The 14,579-nt window shown below is 40.9% G+C and overlaps 2 protein-coding genes across 2 annotated transcripts; both read left to right on the top strand.

The window, feature by feature from the left end:
- Window positions 1–2,817: 2,817 nt before the first annotated feature.
- LOC139381333 (ADP-ribosylation factor 4-like) lies at window positions 2,818–5,849 on the top strand. Its single transcript, XM_071124784.1, has 6 exons — window positions 2,818–3,697; window positions 3,873–3,953; window positions 4,075–4,184; window positions 4,489–4,560; window positions 4,882–5,010; window positions 5,341–5,849. Exons 1-6 carry the CDS (start codon window positions 3,631–3,633, stop codon window positions 5,425–5,427), a joined length of 546 nt encoding a protein of 181 aa, XP_070980885.1. The 5' UTR covers window positions 2,818–3,630; the 3' UTR covers window positions 5,428–5,849.
- Window positions 5,850–8,943: 3,094 nt separating this feature from the next.
- Window positions 8,944–11,813, top strand: LOC139381212 (ADP-ribosylation factor 4-like). The gene is made up of 6 exons (XM_071124661.1): window positions 8,944–9,591; window positions 9,767–9,847; window positions 9,969–10,078; window positions 10,383–10,454; window positions 10,776–10,904; window positions 11,305–11,813. Exons 1-6 carry the CDS (start codon window positions 9,525–9,527, stop codon window positions 11,389–11,391), a joined length of 546 nt encoding a protein of 181 aa, XP_070980762.1. The 5' UTR covers window positions 8,944–9,524; the 3' UTR covers window positions 11,392–11,813.
- Window positions 11,814–14,579: the final 2,766 nt, after the last annotated feature.

Below are 14,579 nucleotides of genomic sequence, written 5' to 3'. Positions count from 1 at the left end.
GCACAGATTCAAACAGCTAGCACCACTCGACCTGTCGGTCTCCAACAGACGTTGTATGATTCGTTCTTTGAGCCGTCAGTGAGCCGTTGAGCGAATCCCATAGCGAGACATTGAAACAAGTATTTGAAATAGAATTGCAACTCTTGTACAGCACCAACTCTCACAGGAACCCCTTTATGTTATTTTGTGCTGGCTCGGCCTGCTGCAAGTAAAAATATGTTTTTTTTCCAAGAAAAAAAAAGAAGCATGTTATGCCAATTATGATCAAGAAGAAAGGATAAAAAAATCAGGGACTGGACATTTTGTCGGGGTATATTAACAATACAATGTTGACATCTAGTGGTAGGATTTCATAATTTCATGGAGAATGTCTGACAGCGAACCCTGATTAAATGAACAGTACGTTTGTATGTAATCTTTATTTAACTAGGCAAGTCAGTTAAGAACAAATTCTTATTGACAATGACAGCCTAGGAACAGTGGGTTAACTGCCTTGTTCAGGGACAGAACGACACACTATTACCTTGTCAGCTCGGGGATTCTATCTAGCAACCTTTCAGACACTGGCCAAAAGCACTAACCCCAATAAAAACACTTCAACTATAGTATATAGCCTTAACATGATAGTATTTATTGTTGAGTATAAGAATGTGGGTGAGCTCTTGGAAGTTCAGCAACTTCAATTTCAACAGCACTACATGATCCCAGTGCTTGCTGGATTGTTTTCAAGAAACAGCATTGTGCTGAGATAGAGCTCTCCCAATGGGCACACACTGGTTGAATCAACATTGTTTCAATATCATTTCAATTAAATTATGCTGAACCAACGTGGAAAACACGTTGAATTGACGTTTATGCACAGTGGGCTTCAATTTCACTGAGGAAGATGTAAAATGATGACTAACTGAGGATTAACCTGTACAGTGTGGGAGAATAATCTCTGTTCCATTTATCTTTTTGGGGCCAATAAAGGAATAAAGGAAATCATGCTTCTAATCTACAGTATTAAGTACCGTTTTCCTGAACTGAAACAGACATGGCACAGTGTTGTTTTGGTAATTATTAACTAAAAGGCCTACGCACAGTGATTCGGAAAGTATTCAGACCCCTTGATTTTTTCCACATTTTGTAAAGTTACAGCCTTATTTTAAAATGGATTACATTTAATTATATCCTCATCAATCTACACACAATACCCCATAATAAATATCAGAGCAAAAACCAAGCCATGAGGTCGAAGGAATTGTCTGTAGACCTCCGAAACAGGATTGTGTTGAGGCACAGGGGGAAGGGTACCAAAAAATGTCTGCAGAAATGAAGGTCCCCAAGAACACAGTGGCCTCCATCATTCTTAAATAGATGACATTTGGAACCACCAAAACTCTTCCTGGGGCTGAGAAATCAGGGGAGAAGGGCCTGGGTCAGGGAGGTGACATAAAACCTGATTATCATTCTGACAGAGCTCCACAGTTCCTCTGTGGAGATGGGAGAACCTTCCAGTGGGACAACCATTTATGCAGCACTAGACAAATCAGGCCTTCATGGTAGAGTGAGCAGACAGAAGCCACTCCTCAGTAAAAGACACATGACAACCTGCTTGGAGTTTGCCAAAAGGCACCTAAAGGAGAAACAAGATTCTCTAGTCTGATGAAACCAAGATTAAACTATTTGGCCTGAATGCCAAGCATCACGTCTGGAGGAAACCTGGTACCATCTCTACTGTGAAGCATTGTGGTGGCAGCATCATGCTGTGGGGATGTTGTTCAGTGGCACAAGAGATTCTTGATGAAAACCTGCTTCATAGCATTCAGGACCTCAGACTGGGGCGAGGGTTCACCTTCCAAAAGGACAACGACCCTAAGCACACAGCCAAGACAATGCAGGAGTGGCTTCGGGACAAGTCTCTGAATGTCCTTGAGTGGCCAAGCCAGATCTCTAACTTGAACCTGATCAAACATCTCTGGAGAGACCTGGAAATTTGCAAGAAAAATTGAAAAAACAGTTTAATTCTTTGTCATTATGGGGTATTGTGTGTAGACTGAGGGAAACACAATTTCATCAATTTTAGAATAAGGCTGTAACGTAACAAAATGTGGAAAAAGTAAAGGGGTCTGAATACTTTCCGGATGCACTGTATCTGATGTTGTAATATAAGGAATTACATTATATCATATTATCTCAACCTTCTAAGTGTTACAGATCGACTTTGATTATTTGTTGGAAGTTTGTTTTATCCATGTTTTAAAATCTGTCAGTTGTATAGACCTATGCAAAGGTCAACTCCCTTATCTGCTCAGAGAATAGACTAGAAGTGACACTAGAAGTTACACCTTGCATCACATTTTCATCCTGGGAAGACCTAAGAAGACCTGACGTTCGGGATCTCCCCCGATCTGCAAACTGGGCCAATCACAACACACCTTATTGTCATCAGAGTTAAACCAACCAATAAAAATGCTTGAACATTAAATACACAATTATTTAGAGGAAGTGGAAACATAACCAACCCTGTTACACACGCTTGAAGGTGATGTCAGACCGACTTTGGCTAGCTAAACTCATGCACAGAAACACGTCATCGGGTTAAACGGTTGTTTCGTGCCGAACTGCGAATGTGGAGGCCGTCAAATCAAAGGCACTTGTTCGATATAAAATAGCTTAAGACGAAAATAAAACGTGTTAGCTTGTGACTTTCACCAATCTAGGCTGTGCCTTTAGATTCCAAGAAAATTAACAACTAAGGAAGAACCTTACAATTCTCCCATTTACTAATCAATCCCCAAACCTCGGCCAGATCTCTTTCGACGGTGTTCCCGGATATCTCGCGATGTTACGGCACTGGGTTTAGAAACTAAAATGAGAGAAAGTATTTGTGAATATACAGGACAATAGGATCTAGATACTAAATGGGTTGTCTTTATTTCATCGCAGTTTCTTTCTCTGTTGATTTGCTTGAATAGAGAGCATTGTGAGATTCACACACTAACACACACACACACACACACACACACACTCAGGAGTAGACCTCTTTCTCTCTAGAGCCGATGTCACTCACACGAAGCAACCTGGAAGCAATTTATGTTGCAGATGTAAGTAGCAAGTGTCATGATCTCAAGCAACTTTGCTGATACACGAAACAACGTAAACGCGATTGAAATTGACCCACGAAGCAACCCAGATGCAACTCTGTTGCCAGCAACAACATTTGCTGTACAGGTTGCTTCGCGTGACATCGGCTTTATCTTCAGACAACATTTAGTAAACAGAGAATGAATAGCAGCCTTTTAGACCAATCAGATTATATCTCTACACATGAGAAACATTACAACATCCTGTATTCCGAGGCCAACAACGTGAAAGTGACGTGGATGAAACGTGTAGAGAGTAATCGTCGCAGTCAATTGACTGTTGTCCCTGTGTGACCAGGCTGAAATGACAGTGCTCTGTGTTGGTGTCCCGTTACACATGTGGATGAGTTGACTATATAAGCAGCGCAATGCAAACCAGTCGTATAAATCAGTGTGTGCTGCTGTCTACCCCTGCAGAATTGTTTGAGGAGCGAGATAGGCTGCTGCAGATTTCATTCCTTTCGAATTATTTGAAAAAGCAAAACATATTTTTTTTGCAATAATGGGTGTTATGGTTTCGCAACTCTTCTCTCGTTTCTTCGAGAAAAAACAGATGAGAATTCTGATGGGTAAGACTTATTTCCAATATTGTTAATGTCATTGTGTTATTATTACAATGTTGCAATGTATTTGTTACAATGTGTTATAACATTTACTTTGTTTTATTGATTTGACATAGGCCTGTATTATATGATTATTATTCATATTACTTAGGTTTTAAAATGATCCATATTGTACCTACAGTTGGGTTAGATGCTGCAGGGAAGACCACAGTCCTGTACAAACTAAAACTTGGAGAAGTTGTCACCACTATCCCCACTATTGGTAAGCATTGATTGATATATAGGCTATATCCACGGATTGACAACTTTTGCTTCTTATATGTATTTGACCAGGCACTGCTAGACAGAGCATAGCTGAATGTCCTTTGTGCTGATCACCATAGGGTTCAATGTGGAGACGGTTGAGTACAAGAACATCAGCTTCACGGTGTGGGATGTAGGTGGTCAGCACGTCATCAGACCTCTGTGGAAGCATTACTACCAGAACACGCAGGTAGTACTAACCCTAATACTCTCAACTAACCTGAACATCCCCAAATAACCCTAACAGCTTCAACTAACCCTAACCCTAACAGCCTCAACTAACCTCAACAGCCTCAACTAAGCCTAACCCTAATTAACCTAAACTAACAGCCTCAACTAACCCTAACAGCCTCACTTAAACACTCAGGTATCCTAACCCTAATAGCCTTAACTATGGGATCATTTCAAATCCCATCAATTCAGAAAATGAATTCCAATTCCAATTTTGCTCATTCCTTAAAAGCATGTGTCTGTGTTCCAATATCTTCATCCAGGGTCTTATATTTGTGGTAGACAGCAACGATCCTGAGAGGATAAATGATGCTACAGAGGAACTACAGAACATGGTGAGTCATCTGTCCTTCCATTAATATTTCCACACTTTCCTATAGCAACTCTTAAGTTTGCTCTTGGCCACCGGAGAGGAGCGTAGTAACAGTATAATGGGATCTTTCTGATTCCCTACGAGGAATGTAATAATACAGTAATATGACTGTTCTAATAGAGATAGGAGAGAGTGTTTACCTGTTTAATGTGACTGTTCTGATTCCCTGTGTTCTGTGTTATTGATCCTCCACACACGATGCAACATTACAGAGAAAAGTGTAATAACTCAGTCAGTACTGTGGCTGTTCTGATTCCCTGTGTTCTTTGCTGTTGACCCATAGCTTGAAGAGGACCAGTTGAGAGATGTAGTTCTGCTGGTGTTCGCCAACAAACAGGACCTTCCCAACGCCATGTCTGTCAGTGACATCACAAATAAACTGGGACTGAGGAAACTTCAACTGAATACTCCTGTAAGTATGACCATCTAGAATCTCTAAGGTTTCGCGAGCCAATTCTAACTTGCGTTAGCGCAATGACTGGAAGTCTATGGTATACACTAGCATGCTAGCTGTTACCATGCTAGCAGTTACCATAGACTTCCAGTCATTGAGCTAACACGAGTTAGCAATCGCGCTAATGCTAATGAGCAACTTTCTTAAAACTGACTCTGGGGAAATAGATAAAGGGCGTAATTCCCCAAATCCTGATGTGTCCCTTTAAATGTCAAACACTACAACGCGCATCTCAGTGGTTTGTCCAGGCTACCTGTTAATGACTGACTGTTTTTCCTCTCTCCTCAGTGGTTTGTCCAGGCTACCTGTGCAACCCAGGGTTCAGGTCTGTTGGAAGGACTGGACTGGTTGGCTGACCAGCTTTCCAAGCGCTAACTTAGTTGAGTTGGCTCCGGAGTGAAGTTACCCCTAGGTACAAGTCTAGGATCAGCTTCCCCTCCCCCGATCATAACCTTAACCATTAGTGGGGAAACTGACCCAAGATCAGTGTCTCGGTGCAAATTCACGCTATAACAGCTGCGCTCAGCCCTTCTTAAGAACGACCAGAACACGTTTACTCAAGGACAACCATACAATCAGAACAAAACTTAGAAGTGCCTTTCTAAAAAGTTTCCATTTAAAAAATATATTTTTTCTAATGTATTGCACATATTGTAACATGTAAAGTTATAAATGTTTTATATTAAAATAATTGTATCACTGAATGAATGTAAGCAGATTCTTTATCAAACCCCCTGTATTTATTTCCTGATTTCCAATTCCTCACTACCTCTAATAAAATAATGTGTTTAAATGTATCTGCACTCGTTTTCTTTGTGGGTGTGGTCACTGTGCAGATGGAAGAGTAACAATTTAGAAACAACAAATACAAGACAATTGTTTCAGTAATTTCCCTCATCATCACTGCAGGGTGTGTGTAATGGAGACCAAGACTAAAACTCATCAGGGACATATTTGCGAACATTTTAACAATACAATATCGACATCTAAAGGTAGGACCTCACAATTGCATGGAGAATGTATGACAGCAGCATCCCTTGATTAAATAAACAGTATGTTATATAAAAACATTTAAACTACAGTATATAGCCTTAACATGAAAGTATTGATTGTAGAGTATAAGGTTGTGAGCTCTTGGAAGTTCAGATACTTCAATTTCAACAGCACTACACGATCCCAGTGCTTCCTGGCTTAATTTCCAAGAAACAGCATTGTGTTGAGATAGATATCTCCCACTGGGCACACACTGGTTGAATCAACATTGTTTCCACATCATTTTAATTAAATTACGCTGAACCAACATGGAAAAGACGTTGAATTGACGTCTCTACACTGTGGGCTTCAATTTCACTGAGGGAGATGTAAAATTATGACTATCCGAGGATGAACCTTTACAGTGTGGGAGAATAATCTCTCAGTCCCATTTGTCTTTTTGGGGCCAATAAAAGGTATTTAGTACCGTTTTCCTGAACTGAAACCGACATGGCCTCACCACAGTGTTGTTTTGGTAATTATTAGAAAGCCTACATACAGTGCATTCGGAAAGTATTCAGACCCCTTGACTTTGTCCACATTTAGTTATGTTAGAGCCTTATTCTTAAATGTAATTTTATCCTCATCAATCTACACCCAATACCTTATAATGACAAAGCAAAAATAGGTTTAACATTTTATCCATTTTAATAAAAATAAAAATGAATACCTTATTGACATAAGCATTCAGACCCTTTGCTATGAGACTCAAATTGGAGCTCAGGTGCATCCTGTTTCCATTCATCATCCTTGAGATGTTTCTACAACTTGATTGGAGTCCACCTGTGGTGAATTCAATTGATTGGACATGATTTAGAAAGGCACACACCTGTCTATATAAGGTCCCACAGTTGACAGTGCATGTCAGAGCAAAAACCAAGCCATGAGGTCGAAGGAATTGTCCGCAAAGTTCCGAGACAGGATTGTGTGGAAGCATAGATCTGGGGAAGGGTATCAAAAAATGTCTGCAGCATTGAAGGTCCCCAAGAACACAGTGCCCTCCATCATTCTTAAATGGAAGAATTTTAGAACCACCAAAACTGTTCCTAGAGCTGGCCGCACGGCCAAACTGATCAATCAGGGTAGAAAGGCCTTGGTCAGGGAGGTGACCAAAAATCTGATGGTCAGGGAGGTGACCAAACACCTGATGGTCACTCTGACAGAGCTCCACAGTTACTCTGTGGAGATGAGAGAACCTTCCAGTAGTACAACCATTTCTGCAGCACTCCATCAACCAGGACTTTATGGTAGAATGGCCAGACACAAGCCACTCCTCAGTAAAAGGCACATGACAACCTGCTTGGAGTTTGCCAAAAGGCACCTAAAGGACTCTCAGACCATGAAAAACAAGATTCTCTGGTCTGATGAAACCAAGCTTGAACTATTTTGTTGAATGCCAAGCATCAACTCTGGAGGAAACCTGGCACCATCTCTACTGTGAAGCATGGTGGTGGCAGCATCATGCTGTGGGGATGTTTTTCAGCTGCATAAACTAGAAGACATGTCAGGATTGGGCGAAAGATGAACAGAGCAAAGTAGAGAGATCCATAAGAAAACCTACTCCATAGCACTCAGGACCTCAGACTGGGGTGAAGGTTCACCTTCCAAAAGGACAACGACCCTAAGCACACAGCCAAGACAATGCAGGAGTGGCTTCGGGAAAAGTCTTTTGAATGTCCTTGAGTGGCCCAGCCAGATTCCAGACTTGAACCCGATCGAACATCTCTGGAGAGACCTGAAAATAGCTGTGCAGCGACGCTCCCTATCCAACCTGACAGAGCTTGAGAGGATCTGCAGAAAGGAATTGGAGACACACTGCAAATACAGGTGTGCCAAGCTTGTAGCGTCATACTCAAGAAGACTCGATGCTGTAATCACTGCCAAAGGTGCTTCAACAAAGTACCTTTTTTTAAAACATTTGCTAAATCTTAAAAAAACAAAAAATGTTTTCTTTGTCATTGTATTATAAGGAATTACATTATATCATATTATCTCAACCTTCTAAGTGTTACAGATCGACTTTGATTATTTGTTGGAAGTTTGTTTTATCCATGTTTTAAAATCTGTCAGTTGTATAGACCTATGCAAAGGTCAACTCCCTTATCTGCTCAGAGAATAGACTAGAAGTGACACTAGAAGTTACACCTTGCATCACATTTTCATCCTGGGAAGACCTAAGAAGACCTGACGTTCGGGATCTCCCCCGATCTGCAAACTGGGCCAATCACAACACACCTTATTGTCATCAGAGTTAAACCAACCAATAAAAATGCTTGAACATTAAATACACAATTCTTTAGAGGAAAGTGGAAACATAACCAACCCTGTTACACACGCTTGAAGGTGATGTCAGACCGACTTTGGCTAGCTAAACTCATGCACAGAAACACGTCATCGGGTTAAACGGTTGTTTCGTGCCGAACTGCGAATGTGGAGGCCGTCAAATCAAAGGCACTTGTTCGATATAAAATAGCTTAAGACGAAAATAAAACGTGTTAGCTTGTGACTTTCACCAATCTAGGCTGTGCCTTTAGATTCCAAGAAAATTAACAACTAAGGAAGAACCTTACAATTCTCCCATTTACTAATCAATCCCCAAACCTCGGCCAGATCTCTTTCGACGGTGTTCCCGGATATCTCGCGATGTTACGGCACTGGGTTTAGAAACTAAAATGAGAGAAAGTATTTGTGAATATACAGGACAATAGGATCTAGATACTAAATGGGTTGTCTTTATTTCATCGCAGTTTCTTTCTCTGTTGATTTGCTTGAATAGAGAGCATTGTGAGATTCACACACTAACACACACACACACACACACACTCTGGAGTAGACCTCTTTCTCTCTAGAGCCGATGTCACTCACACGAAGCAACCTGGAAGCAATTTCTGTTGCAGATGTAAGTAGCAAGTGTCATGATCTCAAGCAACTTTGCTGATACACGAAACAACGTAAACGCGATTGAAATTGACCCACGAAGCAACCCAGATGCAACTCTGTTGCCAGCAACAACATTTGCTGTACAGGTTGCTTCGCGTGACATCGGCTTTATCTTCAGACAACATTTAGTTAACAGAGAATGAATAGCAGCCTTTTAGACCAATCAGATTACATCTCTACACATGAGAAACATTACAACATCCTGTATTCCGAGGCCAACAAAGTGAAAGTGACGTGGATGAAACGTGTAGAGAGGAATCGTCGCAGTCAATTTACTGTTGTACCTGTGTGACCAGGCTGAAATGACAGTGCTCTGTGTTGGTGTCCGGTTACACATGTGGCTGAGTTGACTATATAAGCAGCGCAATGCAAACCAGTCGTATAAATCAGTGTGTGCTGCTGTCTACCCCTGCAGAATTGTTTGAGGAGCGAGATAGGCTGCTGCAGATTTCATTCCTTTCGAATTATTTGAAAAAGCAAAACATATTTTTTTTGCAATAATGGGTGTTATGGTTTCGCAACTCTTCTCTCGTTTCTTCGAGAAAAAACAGATGAGAATTCTGATGGGTAAGACTTATTTCCAATATTGTTAATGTCATTGTGTTATTATTACAATGTTGCAATGTATTTGTTACAATGTGTTATAACATTTACTTTGTTTTATTGATTTGACATAGGCCTGTATTATATGATTATTATTCATATTACTTAGGTTTTAAAATGATCCATATTGTACCTACAGTTGGGTTAGATGCTGCAGGGAAGACCACAGTCCTGTACAAACTAAAACTTGGAGAAGTTGTCACCACTATCCCCACTATTGGTAAGCATTGATTGATATATAGGCTATATCCACGGATTGACAACTTTTGCTTCTTATATGTATTTGACCAGGCACTGCTAGACAGAGCATAGCTGAATGTCCTTTGTGCTGATCACCATAGGGTTCAATGTGGAGACGGTTGAGTACAAGAACATCAGCTTCACGGTGTGGGATGTAGGTGGTCAGCACGTCATCAGACCTCTGTGGAAGCATTACTACCAGAACACGCAGGTAGTACTAACCCTAATACTCTCAACTAACCTGAACATCCCCAAATAACCCTAACAGCTTCAACTAACCCTAACCCTAACAGCCTCAACTAACCTCAACAGCCTCAACTAAGCCTAACCCTAATTAACCTAAACTAACAGCCTCAACTAACCCTAACAGCCTCACTTAAACACTCAGGTATCCTAACCCTAATAGCCTTAACTATGGGATCATTTCAAATCCCATCAATTCAGAAAATGAATTCCAATTCCAATTTTGCTCATTCCTTAAAAGCATGTGTCTGTGTTCCAATATCTTCATCCAGGGTCTTATATTTGTGGTAGACAGCAACGATCCTGAGAGGATAAATGATGCTACAGAGGAACTACAGAACATGGTGAGTCATCTGTCCTTCCATTAATATTTCCACACTTTCCTATAGCAACTCTTAAGTTTGCTCTTGGCCACCGGAGAGGAGCGTAGTAACAGTATAATGGGATCTTTCTGATTCCCTACGAGGAATGTAATAATACAGTAATATGACTGTTCTAATAGAGATAGGAGAGAGTGTTTACCTGTTTAATGTGACTGTTCTGATTCCCTGTGTTCTGTGTTATTGATCCTCCACACACGATGCAACATTACAGAGAAAAGTGTAATAACTCAGTCAGTACTGTGGCTGTTCTGATTCCCTGTGTTCTTTGCTGTTGACCCATAGCTTGAAGAGGACCAGTTGAGAGATGTAGTTCTGCTGGTGTTCGCCAACAAACAGGACCTTCCCAACGCCATGTCTGTCAGTGACATCACAAATAAACTGGGACTGAGGAAACTTCAACTGAATACTCCTGTAAGTATGACCATCTAGAATCTCTAAGGTTTCGCGAGCCAATTCTAACTTGCGTTAGCGCAATGACTGGAAGTCTATGGTATACACTAGCATGCTAGCTGTTACCATGCTAGCAGTTACCATAGACTTCCAGTCATTGAGCTAACACGAGTTAGCAATCGCGCTAATGCTAATGAGCAACTTTCTTAAAACTGACTCTGGGGAAATAGATAAAGGGCGTAATTCCCCAAATCCTGATGTGTCCCTTTAAATGTCAAACACTACAACGCGCCTCGAATTGAATCACTGCCAAGATTTGCTAAATAATGCACTCTTATTGTTTGTCATCTCAGTGGTTTGTCCAGGCTACCTGTTAATGACTGACTGTTTTAATGACTGACTGTTTTTCCTCTCTCCTCAGTGGTTTGTCCAGGCTACCTGTGCAACCCAGGGTTCAGGTCTGTTGGAAGGACTGGACTGGTTGGCTGACCAGCTTTCCAAGCGCTAACTTAGTTGAGTTGGCTCCGGAGTGAAGTTACCCCTAGGTACAAGTCTAGGATCAGCTTCCCCTCCCCCGATCATAACCTTAACCATTAGTGGGGAAACTGACCCAAGATCAGTGTCTCGGTGCAAATTCACGCTATAACAGCTGCGCTCAGCCCTTCTTAAGAACGACCAGAACACGTTTACTCAAGGACAACCATACAATCAGAACAAAACTTAGAAGTGCCTTTCTGAAAAGTTTCCATTTAAAAAATATATTTTTTCTAATGTATTGCACATATTGTAACATGTAAAGTTATAAATGTTTTATATTAAAATAATTGTATCACTGAATGAATGTAAGCAGATTCTTTATCAAACCCCCTGTATTTATTTCCTGATTTCCAATTCCTCACTACCTCTAATAAAATAATGTGTTTAAATGTATCTGCACTCGTTTTCTTTGTGGGTGTGGTCACTGTGCAGATGGAAGAGTAACAATTTAGAAACAACAAATACAAGACAATTGTTTCAGTAATTTCCCTCATCATCACTGCAGGGTGTGTGTAATGGAGACCAAGACTAAAACTCATCAGGGACATATTTGCGAACATTTTAACAATACAATATCGACATCTTAAGGTAGGACCTCACAATTGCATGGAGAATGTATGACAGCAGCATCCCTTGATTAAATAAACAGTATGTTATATAAAAACATTTAAACTACAGTATATAGCCTTAACATGAAAGTATTGATTGTAGAGTATAAGGTTGTGAGCTCTTGGAAGTTCAGATACTTCAATTTCAACAGCACTACACGATCCCAGTGCTTGCTGGCTTATTTTCCAAGAAACAGCATTGTGTTGAGATAGATATCTCCCACTGGGCACACACTGGTTGAATCAACATTGTTTCCACATCATTTTAATTAAATTACGCTGAACCAACATGGAAAAGACGTTGAATTGACGTCTCTACACTGTGGGCTTCAATTTCACTGAGGGGGATGTAAAATTATGACTATCCGAGGATGAACCTTTACAGTGTGGGAGAATAATCTCTCAGTCCCATTTGTCTTTTTGGGGCCAATAAAAGGTATTTAGTACCGTTTTCCTGAACTGAAACCGACATGGCCTCACCACAGTGTTGTTTTGGTAATTATTAGAAAGCCTACGTACAGTGCATTCGGAAAGTATTCAGACCCCTTGACTTTGTCCACATTTAGTTATGTTAGAGCCTTATTCTTAAATGTAATTTTATCCTCATCAATCTACACCCAATACCTTATAATGACAAAGCAAAAATAGGTTTAACATTTTATCCATTTTAATAAAAATAAAAATGAATACCTTATTGACATAAGCATTCAGACCCTTTGCTATGAGACTCAAATTGGAGCTCAGGTGCATCCTGTTTCCATTCATCATCCTTGAGATGTTTCTACAACTTGATTGGAGTCCACCTGTGGTGAATTCAATTGATTGGACATGATTTAGAAAGGCACACACCTGTCTATATAAGGTCCCACAGTTGACAGTGCATGTCAGAGCAAAAACCAAGCCATGAGGTCGAAGGAATTGTCCGCAAAGTTCCGAGACAGGATTGTGTGGAAGCATAGATCTGGGGAAGGGTATCAAAAAATGTCTGCAGCATTGAAGGTCCCCAAGAACACAGTGCCCTCCATCATTCTTAAATGGAAGAATTTTAGAACCACCAAAACTGTTCCTAGAGCTGGCCGCACGGCCAAACTGATCAATCAGGGTAGAAAGGCCTTGGTCAGGGAGGTGACCAAAAATCTGATGGTCAGGGAGGTGACCAAACACCTGATGGTCACTCTGACAGAGCTCCACAGTTACTCTGTGGAGATGAGAGAACCTTCCAGTAGTACAACCATTTCTGCAGCACTCCATCAACCAGGACTTTATGGTAGAATGGCCAGACACAAGCCACTCCTCAGTAAAAGGCACATGACAACCTGCTTGGAGTTTGCCAAAAGGCACCTAAAGGACTCTCAGACCATGAAAAACAAGATTCTCTGGTCTGATGAAACCAAGCTTGAACTATTTTGTTGAATGCCAAGCATCAACTCTGGAGGAAACCTGGCACCATCTCTACTGTGAAGCATGGTGGTGGCAGCATCATGCTGTGGGGATGTTTTTCAGCTGCATAAACTAGAAGACATGTCAGGATTGGGCGAAAGATGAACAGAGCAAAGTAGAGAGATCCATAAGAAAACCTACTCCATAGCACTCAGGACCTCAGACTGGGGTGAAGGTTCACCTTCCAAAAGGACAACGACCCTAAGCACACAGCCAAGACAATGCAGGAGTGGCTTCGGGAAAAGTCTTTTGAATGTCCTTGAGTGGCCCAGCCAGATTCCAGACTTGAACCCGATCGAACATCTCTGGAGAGACCTGAAAATAGCTGTGTAGCGATGCTCCCTATCCAACCTGACAGAGCTTGAGAGGATCTGCAGAAAAAAAATTGGAGACACTCTGCAAATACAGGTGTGCCAAGCTTGTAGCGTCATACTCAAGAAGACTCTATGCTGTAATCACTGCCAAAGGTGCTTCAACAAAGTACCTTTTTTTTAAACATTTGCTAAATCTTAAAAAAACGAAAAATGTTTTCTTTGTCATTGTATTATAAGGAATTACATTATATCATATTATCTCAACCTTCTAAGTGTTACAGATCGACTTTGATTATTTGTTGGAAGTTTGCTTTATCCATGTTTTAAAATCTGTCAGTTGTATAGACCTATGCAAAGGTCAACTCCCTTATCTGCTCAGAGAATAGACTAGAAGTGACACTAGAAGTTACACCTTGCATCACATTTTCATCCTGGGAAGACCTAAGAAGACCTGACGTTCGGGATCTCCCCCGATCTGCAAACTGGGCCAATCACAACACACCTTATTGTCATCAGAGTTCAACCAACCAATAAAAATGCTTGAACATTAAATACACAATTCTTTAGAGGAAAGTGGAAACATAACCAACCCTGTTACACACGCTTGAAGGTGATGTCAGACCTACTTTGGCTAGCTAAACTCATGCACAGAAACACGTCATCGGGTTAAACGGTTGTTTCGTGCCGAACTGCGAATGTGGAGGCCGTCAAATCAAAGGCACTTGTTCGATATAAAATAGCTTAAGACGAAAATAAAACGTGTTAGCTTGTGACTTTCACCAATCTAGGCTGTGCCT

The sequence above is a fragment of the Oncorhynchus clarkii genome, chromosome 23 (assembly GCF_045791955.1).
Source record: "Oncorhynchus clarkii lewisi isolate Uvic-CL-2024 chromosome 23, UVic_Ocla_1.0, whole genome shotgun sequence".
In the NCBI taxonomy this organism is placed as follows: domain Eukaryota; kingdom Metazoa; phylum Chordata; class Actinopteri; order Salmoniformes; family Salmonidae; genus Oncorhynchus; species Oncorhynchus clarkii.
Note: the sequence above shows the minus strand (reverse complement) of the source record. Positions and strands in the feature narration are given on the sequence as shown.